The 12,780-nt window shown below is 38.6% G+C and overlaps 1 protein-coding gene across 1 annotated transcript; it reads left to right on the plus strand.

The window, feature by feature from the left end:
* The first annotated feature begins 6,326 nt into the window (after positions 1-6,326).
* LOC138871145 (uncharacterized) lies at positions 6,327-7,265 on the plus strand. Its single transcript, XM_070149005.1, has one exon. It carries the CDS (start codon positions 6,327-6,329, stop codon positions 7,263-7,265), a length of 939 nt encoding a protein of 312 aa, XP_070005106.1.
* Positions 7,266-12,780: the final 5,515 nt, after the last annotated feature.

A 12,780-nucleotide genomic window follows, 5' to 3' on the forward strand; every position in this document is an offset into this window, starting at 1 on the left:
ATCCCGAACCGAGGAAATTTATGACTCTGTTAACAGTCCGCGAACCAGAAATTCGAGTAAGGAATTCTGTTAACCCGGGAGAAGGTGTTAGGCATTCCCGGATTCCATGGTTCTAGCACGGTCGCTTAATTGTCGTATTTGATTTTATCTAATTTTAATACATGCTAGCTTATATGCCTTTTATTAATTTTACACCGCTTTTATTATAATTATTTTTTAAAGAATTGCGACGTCATGAAAACGCGTTTCGAACCACGTCGCAATCAATGCACCCGTAGTTATCAACACATTTTGACTTTGTCGAGATCTAGATTTGGGGCGCATCAATGCGCACCCGAGTTTAGGAAGGTAATTTTATTAAGAGCGTGTCTAAAGCAACTATGCGTTCGCACTTTGCGAGGGCCATGGAATTTGCTAAATAGCACACCTCGAGTTCTAAGGATAAACAAGATTAATTAAACGAGAGCCATGCAACTTGAAATTTCATTCGGCACGGCGCACCCCGAACTATTAAATCGAATTAACCGAAAACGAACAAAGACCTCTATTTGGTAACTAAAAAAAACACTCAAGTCTACAATGGGAAACTAACAGAATGAAGGCTAAAGGTTTTTAAAGGAAAAGCATAATCTCGATGCAAGGCCCAACAGATAACCCTTGAGGCTTAGCGTACTGGTCCGCATGACCAAAGTCCGCAATTCATTTCAAGCAGACCCGCGGTCCATTTGAATTCACGATTTCCCAGAAGTTTAAGCCAAGATGAAATCTGAAACTAAATACAATTAGCAATAACTAACTCGCATCCCATTCCTAACATGGATGTTAACATAATAATTCCTCTCTTAGATGTAAGGACAAACTTTTATTCAGTTCACTCATTCAAACACCCCAGCCCCTGCGGAATCATAACTTTCAGTACATGGGAGCATATCATCAAATACCAATTCATACTAGTTATTCGGATCAAATAAGGCAAAACAACTTTAGAGAGAACGACAAGCAACATGACTCATGCACTTTAAATAGCAAGCAATGTGTCACCATACTCCCAAACCCAAAATTCAGTGATTACAAACCAATTGCATTTCTGCACGCAGGCTAATGATGACCCTAAAACTATAACAGAAGCCTTCAATTTATCCATATGCACATGAGAACACCAGGTTCATTACCTCTTTTTGCAAAATAAGGTAAACAGAACTTCTTCACCCAATTAAGACCAAACAGGGAGAACTTAACCAACATCAAGAAAAATCTATGAACGAGAACTGAAGCTTAAACTAAACCCGAACATCTTGACTCGTAGTTGTAAACTAAAGGAAATGATCGATTCATTCCAATTCATTCTAAACCAAGAGTTGCAACATATCTTAAAAGAATCTAGAAAAATCCATTTCGTCACATTTCAGCACTGTAAGGCATGTAAAGCAATATCATGGATTTCTGGACAATGTGAACAATGACTAATTAACCTATTATTGTATAGGCACGCATGACCTACAGGTTAGCATCTCATAGAACTCGAATGCGAAGGGAAGAATTCCAACAGATGACTGACAACAGTTTCAAAGTCAATCTTAAGAGCTTAAGCTTCAAAAGCTTCAACAGTTTCAAAAGTAAGCAGCTGCAGGGAAGCGCACATAGACAGACAAAATGATTTAGGCATTTCTAGCAAACTTCTCGTGAGCTCCTATTTCGACAGAAACTAATATCAACTCAAATGCAACGTTTATATTCATAATGTCATGTTCAAAACCAAGCAAACCTATGATTCATCTTCCAAATTTAACAAGGCATGAGTGATTTCCCATTGTCAACCTGACTGAGTTATAACAACTATTTGGAATCGACGAAATCTGGACTCAAATGAAAACTCGATAACATGGTAACAGTTAAACCATATAAGCGGAAAACGACCACTCAAAATCGACTTCAACTAGCTGAAAATACTCAAATACATCACACTACCGAGAATGAATTCATTCAACACGAGATTCGATCCCAGCACAAACAGAACACTCGAGACAGAAACACATAGTTCAAAGCACTAAAACAAACAGAATCGCAAGAACAGAGAGATGAAGATTGAACCTGAAATTTCGAATTGCTTTTAATAACAGAATCGAAGACGATTACACAGCTTCGACTTCCAAAAACTATCTCAGGAACACGATGGCAGATCAAAGCTCGAAGAACAGCAAATCAGTAGCAGCTGAGTAGAAGTACGAAGTTCGAACTACGACGAACTCAGCAATTCTCAAATGAGCTCCATTTTAAAACCAAAGTTTAGACTGGAATGAAAATTAAACTAGCTTCACCACTAACTGTTCCTCTCCGATTTTGACAGAGAAAACAAAATTAACTCTGAAAAAGAAAAAAAAAAACTCAAACTATTTTTTTTGTGTATATTTTATAGACTGGAACTAAGCTAAAAATTAACCATCGAGAAGAAGAAGAAAGACTATTTTTTAAAACCTCCGTCTCCTTCTCCAAAAAAATCCCTTTTTCAAAGAATTGGATTGAGCCCTTTTATGAAACGAATCCCGAATGAATGTAGGGCTCGGATTGAACGAAATCAATCCAATGCCTCACATTCATCCAACGAATCATCTCTAGGACCTTCTAATCGTGTGAGATAGATCAAAATCGGGCAAGTAAGAGGGGAGGGGAATCTCGCGGGGGAAAATCCGTTAGAACGGTAAGAGGAGGGATAGGGGAACGCGTGGGTTGTGGATTTGAGGCTCACTCGCTTGGAATTTGGATGGAATTTGGGTTTGGGTTCGAGTGATTTGGAGAAGAAGAACAGGGCTGCGTTGGGTTTGGGGCTTAGGGCTCATCCGTTCGCTTCTTCATGCTTAATCGGTTATTTGGGACGGGTCGGGTTGCAGGGATGGGTTAGCAGGCGGGTCGGGTTTGGTTGGGGTATGGGTTAAGCGGATAGGGGCTGAATTGGGCCAGGGGATTTTGATTTAAAAAAAGCCCAAATGGTGCCTTTTATTAAGAAGACCCTCCCCTCCTTTGTAACTTGGTATTATTCTCTGATTTGATTTTTTATAAAGATGCAAATTAAAAATAAAAATTAAAACGAAGTCCTAATATATTTCACCATTAAACAAATTAATGCCTAAAATTGTTTAAAAGCTAATTCGTGATGAATTCACAATTAAAACAATAAAACACCAAAGTGAAATTGGATCCTAAATGCAAATACGTATTTTTTTGTATTTTTCATATGAATTAATGCAAATAATTATCAGAAAAATGACACCAAAATTCGCAAAAATTGCAAAATAGAGAAAAAAATCATTTTGTTTGAATTTTTGGGAATAATTCATATATAGGGCAAAAATCACGTGTTCACGCCTATAAAATGCTGGACAGTGAAGAATTTAGGAAGAATTGCAATCTCAATTGGGAATCCTATCTGCACTGACAAATTGACAGCTCAGGAAGCAAGGATATCTTATACCCGCATGCTGATTGAAATGGATGTGTCTCAGCCTTTACCTGAGACAATATTGATAGAAATGGTTGAAGGGAAAAATAGGGAACAAAGACTAAGCTATGACTAGCAGCCTACTTTTTGCCAAGATTTCTTAGTGATTGGTCATGGGACAGGGGAATGTAGAGCTCTAGCAGAGGTGATGAAGCAGCCTAGCCCTATACCCAAAGGTCAGAGAGAAATCCAGCAAAAAAGGGGTGGGAAACCACAGACTAAATGGATTGCCGAACCAAAACCTACTGTGGAAGTACAAGGAAAAGAAGTGAACAAAGAACAAGTGACTACTACAATACAAGAAGTAGTTACTACAGGAAGTGAGAATAAAGAAAATGAAGAATTCTAGGTAGCCAAATCAAAAGGGAAACAGGTCCAGAGTCCAAAAGTGAAAACATCAATCAGGGGTATGTCTGATGAGGCCATTGAAAGTTTCCTACATCAGAACAGATTTAAGGCTCTAAGAATTCAAGAAGGGGAGGATGTTAGCCAAACATCTAAGGAAGGAAGAGTACCCCTTGCCCATCCCCCATGATTATCAGCTCTTGGAATATTAGAGGGCTAAATAAGTCCTATAAGCAGAAAGAACTCAAGGCCTTTCTGCTGAAAAATAAAATAACCATATTAGGATGCCTTGAGACAAAAGTTAAGATAAAGAATAAGGAGAAAGTTAGAAGGAAGTTTGGGGATTGGGACATATTTTCAAACTACTCATATGATCCTAATGGGAGAATATGGATATTGTGGAAGGCACAACAAGTAGACCTAACCATAATTCATGCTGGAGCTCAAATGCTACACTGTGAAGTTAGAGACAAAAACTCAACATTCCACTGTTGGTTAACTTTTATCTATGGATATAACACCATTGCAGAAAGGCAGGAAATATGGAAACAGATGAGACAGATTAACAGTAATATGGTGCAGACTTGGCTTGTGCTAGGATATTTCAATACAATGTTGTCTGTAAATGATAGACTCAATGGAAATCCAGTCAGTCAAAGTGAGGTGATAGACTTCCAAGCTTGTGTTGAGGACACAAGCCTGGGACTGCTAAATAGAAAGGGGTGCCAATGGTCATGGTGTAATAAAAGAGATGTTGATGATAGAATATATAGCAACATTGATTGGGCCCTAGGGAACCCCTACTGGTTCATGAAGTATAACACCATAGAGGCAATTTATGAGAATTATGGTGTTTCTGATCATTCTCCCATATTATTGTGTACTGAGGTCAAAAGAAACTCTTTGCCTAAACCATTTAGGCTGCTGACTGTACTTATGCAGGAGGATGAATTTACCAAGATGGTCCAAGAGGTCTGGAGCCAAAAAAATCAGTAGATATGCTATGTACTCAGTATGGCAGAAGCTGCAGAGTCTAGGGAACAAACAAAGGGGATGAATCAAGCTTTCAACTCAGTGGACAAAAGACTTAAGAGCCTAAAGGATCAACTGCAATAAGTGCAAAAGGAGATTGATGATGATTTATTCAATAGATCACTGATCCTGAAGGAGAAAGAACTATTACTACAAGTAGAGAAATGGGAAGGTATTCAAGAAAAGGTGTACAGGAAGAAATCAAGGGCTATGTGGATATCAGCAGAAGACTCTAATACAAGATTCTTCTATGCTCATTTAAAAGCAAGGCAGGCAAGAAATAGAGTCTCTACTATATGTAATGACCTGGGGCATAGGCTAACTGGCCCCAGGCTGGTAGAACAGGAGTTCATAGCTTTAACAAGGGCTACTGAATTACCCTGCCTTGATGTCAATATTGCCAGGAATGGAGCTTGTTTGAATAGAGAACAACAACAACAACTTGTCAAAAATGTAACTGATACAGAGATTTTACAAGAACTTAAAGGCATCCCAAATGAAAAGGCACCAAGAATTGATGGATTCCCAGTTGAATTCTTTAAGAAGTACTAATATATAGTTGGAGAGGAAGTGATAAAGGAAATCAAGGAATTCTTTTAACCAGGGAACTACTGAAGAATATCAACAGTACTACTATTACTTTGGTGCCAAAAGTATCCAGTCCTTCCTATGTAAAGGAGTTTCGACCTATAGCATGCTGCACAATTATCTACAAACTCATTGCAAGAATTCTCACTTCAAGACTGAAACCAGTGGTGGACCTCATTGTTGCACCTGCTCAATCAGCTTTTATAGAAGGAAAAAGCATTCTGGATAATGTGATTATTGCTCATGAATTGGTTAAGGGATATAAAAAAAAGGAGTATCTACCAGGTGCATTATAAAAGTGGACATAAGGAAGGCCTATGACTCTATTGAATGGCCTTTCTTAGAAATGGTTCTGCAGGAATATGGTTTCCCAAACAAGATGGTAAGGTGGATTATGGAGTGTGTCACCAATGTGAACTACTCAATTCTGATAAATGGAGGGCTTACTAATAGATTCCAAGCAAGGAAAGGACTAAGGCAAGGGGATCCTATGTCCCCTTACTTGTTTGTCCTAGTGATGGAGTATCTGAGTAGAACATTGAAGACCCTTAAAGACATCCCAGACTTCAACTTCCACCCAAAATGTGCCAAATTAAACCTAACTCATATCTGTTTTGCAGATTATCTGATTATGTGTTGTAGAGCTGATAAAATATCCATTCAATTAATGCTGGACAAATTCAATTATTTCTCAAAGGTGACAGGACTCATAGTTAACTTGGAGAAAAGTTCTATCTATGTAGCTGGAGTCACTCAGGATTTCAAAGACATGATCAATACCGACTATCAGTTCAAGCGGGAAGCTCTACCTTTCAAATACCTGGGAATCCCTTTATCCTCAAGGAAGCTATCAATACAATAATGCATGCCATTAGTGGAGAAGATCACCAACAGAATAAAATGCTGGACCTCAAAATTCCTTTCTTCTAGTGGTAGAGTTCAACTGATCAAAAATGTGTTGTTTGAGATGCAAACATACTGGGGACAAGTGTTTTTGTTGCCAAAGAAGATTATACAATTGGTGAATGCTGCGTGCAGATCATTCCTATGGACAGGTAACCAGATCTCTTCGAAGAGAGCCTTGATATCTTGGGACAGTAATTGTATGCCAACTTCAGCTGGTGGCCTAAATGCCATGGACTTTACATGGTGGAACAAAGCAGCAGTATACAAACTAATGTGGGCAATACATACAAAAAAAGATGCTCTCTGGATCAAATGGATTCACTCTATCTACATAAAAAAGAAGGACTTCCAAACAATGAGTACTCCTAATCAAGCATGTTGGCTGGTAAGAAAGGTGTTTGATATTAGAGAATGGTACCTGAATATAGACTCCTTTGCAAACATGAATAAATTCTGCAGAAAGGGGCAATTTAATATACAAAAGATGTACACCTTATCGAGACCTCAGTTTCCAAAGGTTCGATGGAAAGCCTTAATATTAGGTACCACTATACCTAGACACAACTTCATTTTATGGCTAGCACTTCACCACAGGCTGGTCACAGTAGATAGGTTGACAGCATGGGGAATACAGGTTGATATCAGATGCATACTATGCAACAGTGGAAAAGATGAAACAATGTCTCACTTATTCTTTGATTGCCAATTTTCAAGGAACATGTGGAACATACTGCTAAACTGGATGGGAGAAAGACATCAAATTGGTACCTGGGATGAGGAAGTATTGTGGCTGATGAAAAGAACAAAAAATGGTAGACCCCGGAATAGCATCTTGGCATTTCTGTATGCAGCAGTGATATACCACACGTGGATAGAAAGGAATATGTGCAGGTTTTAGGGGAAACAGAAAGATACAAAAAAGATCATACGTGACATTATTTTTCAACTACATATCAAAGGACAACAGAGGATAAAATGGAAGAAGATATTAGAAGGAGTAGATAGTTTCCCTCTTTGAAATGTAGAAGTAGAGGAACTATTAATATGTCAAGGAAAGCTGTGTTTTTTTCTAGATAGTCTTTATGTTATTTGATATTATTTGAGTTTAACTCCTAAGTTCAAAGGAGGTAGAGGAGCTGTAAATTCTTTACTGGTTAAATAAAAGTTTAATATTTGACCAAAAAAAAATATTATTCCACTTCCGGTGGTAATAGCCAAATAATGCGAATTCCCGCTCGCATAATTCTTTAGATTAGAAATGGTATCACTTGGCAAAACACTCTTTCGACTTGGATTCAATGATGAAGCGATTTGACTCAACTGGGTTTGAAGTTGTCTGATTGATGTATAATGGGAGATCACAATTTGACTCATATTTCATGGATGCATTGGACTAATCTTGGTTTTTAAAAACTCTTGACAATATCTCCTCAATTTATGAACAAATATAATCGCTACTTGATTGTTCTCGATTATGGTATCGTGAAGGTTGATTGACTGTTGATACACGGGACCTCCTAGTGGGACATAGGCATTAAAGCTTGTATTTTTGTAGTTTCTCTACCTTCAATTGCCTTGATTGTTATCCTCCAATTTGGATTCCCATGCTCATTGCTCCCGCTTTCATTCCCTTGAGTGTGTATTGGGGTTGTGGTCCTTGATTGGACCTTTATTAACTAGGTTGGGAAACCCCCACCATTAGAGTTGCTGACATAGTTAGCCTTTTCATCATAAACTTGATAACATTCTTGATTATACATCGGCCCTTCTCGAAATCCTTGCTTTGAGCTTGTACCCACTAACATACTCATATTCTTTGTTCCCCTCTCCGTAAAATGTTTGCTAAGGCTCGACATGTGAGTTTCCAAATTAGCCATTGCTTCACCCCTAATTACCTTATTCATATTCCTTGATTTCCTCATGATCCAATCATTTAGCCAAGTTTCCACCCCTAATTACCTTACTAGCTATAGTGTGACAAGCGTGGTTGGTATTTATCATTTTAACTAAGAGCTCACTAATTTTTGGGAAGCTCGTTGCATGATTAACCCACTTTCAAAGTTGTTTACCACTGACTTGTTGACGACGTTAAGTGCTCTATGAAAAGTTTGCAAGAGAATTTGCTCAACCCGTGGTTTGGACATTATCTCAATTTCTTCTTAAACCTCAACATGTCTCCTCCTATGCTTCATATGGTAGTTGCCTTGAGACCTTGAGTAACTTCAAATTATGCATTATGACTTGTGTGCATATTTAGTTTTGACTTTTGAGAGGTTCAGAGTTGATTTGGGAGAGTAATTCACAATTCAAAAGCTTTAAGTTGGAACGAACAAGATTTGACTTTTAAGAAAACGAGCGTAGAATAGGGGCTTGAAGGTTCCTATAGGTTCGTAAAGTAATTTTAGACTTAGACGTATGTTCGGATTCAGTATCGGGTGGTCCAGGAGCGATTCAGCACTTATTATCAGAAGTTTGCATTTTGAAGGTTTTTGAATTTACTAAGTTTGACTTAGAGTAAACTTTGATGTTATCATATTTTGGGTGCTATTCCAGGACCTTAGATAGGTCCATTTAGTAAATAGGAACATGTGTGTGAAGTTTGGCCGTAATCCATAATAACTAAGTGGGATTCGTACGCGTTCGGTGAAGTTTGAAGATTTGAAAGTCAAGAGAAGTATTTTTATCATTAATTCTTGGTTTTGATGTTGTTTGTCACGTTTAGAGCTCTTAGATATGTTTGGGTAAAATATTGGGACTGTTTTGTATGATTGGACGGGGTCCCGGGGGCCTCAGGTGTGTTTTGAGATGGTTTTGGACCATGTAGGAGCGTTTTGCTACTATTGGTTGTTGGTTCTAGGGTGGTTATTCACGAACGCGGTGGGAAGCACGCGTTCACAATGAAGGAATTGGGTTGGAGACCATTTGTGCTTCCCGTTCGCGCTGGGTTAGTCACGTTCGTGAAGGCTTGTGGAGGTGGTACTTCGCATTCGCGACATGGAGGTCGCACTTGCGACACAAAGTTTGCGTTACGAAGAAGAGGAAGATAGGACTAGAGGTTTGGCCTTCTAGTTCGCAAAACTGTGGCCACGTTCGCGTAAGGCAGACCTGGAAAGACATCTTGTTCGCAGTCCTTTTCTCGCGTTCGCGAAGAGGATTTTTTGCAATAGCAATTTTGGCCTTCGCAGTCACAAGGGTACTTTCATGATTGCGAAGAGGAACGACTGGGTAGGCTATAAGTTGCAAAACTCGGAACAAAGCTTATTTCATCTCATTTCACTCATTTGAAGCCGATTCTGGGGTGATTTTGAAGGGCTATTTAACCCACCTACTGAGTTGAGTGTTTCTAAACCACTTTTAATTATATTTTATAAATATAAGGTGGGAAAATGTGGGATTTTGGAAGATAAGCTAGAATGGTATTTTTGAGTTTTGACCATGAAATTCGACATCAAATTGGGAATACATTATATACATGAGTTCGTAATGCTATGGGTAACATATATTTTCAGAATCTGGGCGCGTGGGCCCGGAGGTTTACTTTTATTGAATTTTCATGTGGGGTTGAGGATTGTTTCTAATTGTTAAATTATAAATTTTTGAGTATATTGTGATATATTTGCACGTTCTTTGGCTAATTTTAGATCTTTTGGAATTGGTTTGTGGCGATAGAGAGGCATTGGAGCCGATTATCAGATTTTGGAGCAAGTTAAGTCTCTTGTCTAACCTGGTAAGAGAGGATTTACCCCTGTAGGTGCTTCATTTAATACATGTTATGTGTTATGGGAACTAAGCACGTATGAGGTGATGAGTGTCCGTGCATATGCTAGATTATTGTTTATGTTCGGGTAGACTTAGACTCTCACCATGCTTTAACTATATTACTTGAGTTATTCTTACCTGTTCAAATGCTTTAATTCATGTTTTAGTGTTAGACTAGACGTGCATAGAGTATCAAGCTTTTCTATTCTAGAAACTTGGGATGCTACTTAATTAGATGCGGAAATTACACTTTCTCTTACGGATTATGCACACGTTGTACTTATTTGTCCGAAAGTTTGTTGATTTATTAACTCACACGTATATTCGCGAGTTGGGCTCATGATCCGTAGAAGGTTTCATTATTCTTATGGGATCGGGTTGATGGCCTAAGCACTACTCTTATGGGAGCAGATGTTTGCCTCGGCAAGATTATGAGATACACTTATCAATCGAGTCATTCGTCCATCGGCAATATTGTGATATGCATCTATGCTCGTGTCATATGACCATGAAAGGATATTGTAATATCACTGTTATGGGATCAGGCCGTCTGCTTCGGCATTTCTATGAAACACTCTTGTGGGTTCGAGCTGTTCTTCTTGATAGTACTATGAAACACTCTTATGGAATCGGCTCTGTTCGCCTTGGCAGAATCGTGCATAATATTTTGATAGGTAGTCAGTGCATATATGAGTATCCTAACTCTGATTTGATGTAAGCACCTGATATTGGTCATATATGTTCCATTCGAGGTAGTATTCGGTGTTTGAGTGTTTTGTATTTATTTTTCCGTGTAGGATCATATTATACACATATATACACTTTTGTCGCTACTTGCTATGATTCATATTTGTCTACTTTTATTGTACTTTGATTATTGAACCACTAGTAAGTATCAATGTCAACCTCTTGCCACTACTTCTTCGAGGTTAAACTAGATACTTATTGGGTAAGCGTTGATTTAAGTAGTCATACTATACTTCTACACTAATTGTGCAGGTAATGAAACAGGTATATTTTGTGGTCATACAGGCACGTAGGCACAGCTGCGAAGGAGACTTTGTGGTGAGTTGCATTCCATGTTACGATCTGCGGCACATAGAGTCCCTTTTTCCTATTCAGTTACTATATTTTGTCTATTTCCTATTCCATGCAGTTGTTGTAGTACTATTGTATATTCCAGTATATTCTCATGAACTTGTGACGCAAGGTTTTGGGGATTTTCAACGTTCATGAATGTATTTCTATTATAATATTTGGTTTTATATTTTGATCATATTTTAACCTTTAATATAATATCAGTAGTTTACTATAAGAATGGAACGGTATCGTTTATTTATTTCATCACTTGTTTCATGTGTCATCAACTATCGAACAATATGTGGATTTATCGTTGGCTTGCCTAACGGTAACTTTGGGCGCCATCACATCCTATAGTGAGAATTGGGACGTAACAGCTTGGTATCACAACATTAGGTTCAGATAGGTCTCACGAGTCATGAGCAAGTCTAGTAAAGTCTCACGGATTAGTATGGAGACGTCTGTACTTATCCTCAAGAGGGTACAGGACCATTAGGAGAACATTCCTTTTTTGATTCCTTATCGTGCGACTTGATTTCGATAAAAGCTTATATCTTTAGCTCCTTCCTACTCATTCATATGCGATGTTGGGCACTTGATATTAGTGGGGCCACATCGAGTTATGGTAAAGCTGCATATATGGTGCGAGAAGCTTTTCCATATGTTATGAGGGTTGGCTACTATCGTCGCCTTGTGGAGGGGTGTTCAATCATATCAGTCGAGCATTGGGGTTGCCTATAGTTCAGGACTATACATAGTGTATTGTGTTGCTTCATAAATGGGTCTTGACGCGATATTGGTGAAGAATGGTAGAGTGTTTTCTTATGTATCGCAGAAAACAATGCTTCGGGAGGAGGATTATTCAATTCATGATTCGGAGTTTGGTATTTGTTCCAGCGCAAGAGAGGAATTTGGGTCGTGGACGTTCAGGTTGGGGCCGATGAACATGTGAGTTGGTGTATTTCCAAGCTTAGTGCAATTGTCACTTGTGTTGATGCACAATCATCCTTGTTTGGGTGCGTTAAGGCTCGTTAGTATGATAGTCTCCATTTGTGTGTCCATAGGGATACGGTGGTGCGAAGCGATCCTAAAGAGGTGGTCCTTAGTGATGACGGTGTGTTGTGACTTCGGGGTCGACTCTCTGTTTCCAATGTTGATGGTTCTAGGGAGATTATCTTTGAGGAGGCTTAGAGTTAATGGAATTTTATTTGTCCGAGTGCTACTGAGGTGGATCATGGTTTGAGGCAGCATTATTAGTGGCAGAGGATGAAAAAGGATATTGTTGTATATGTAATGTTATGATTGAATTGTTAGCAGGTCAAGTATGAGCAGCAGAGACCGAGTTGCTTCAGAAGATGACTAAACTGGAGTGGAAGTGGGAGTGTATAGTTATGGAATTTTTGGCAGGGTAGACACATGCTTTGAGGAGGTCTTGGTGTGATTTGGGTCATTTTATACAAATGATTAAGTCTGTGCTTCTATACATAGGAAGTTCGAATGTGATGAGAAACGTTGTTTGGAATGCATAGGGAATATGAATGCTTAATTATCATTTTGGTGTGCAATATAGTATC

This window comes from Nicotiana sylvestris, chromosome 6 (genome assembly GCF_000393655.2).
Source record: "Nicotiana sylvestris chromosome 6, ASM39365v2, whole genome shotgun sequence".
Lineage (NCBI taxonomy): Eukaryota > Viridiplantae > Streptophyta > Magnoliopsida > Solanales > Solanaceae > Nicotiana > Nicotiana sylvestris.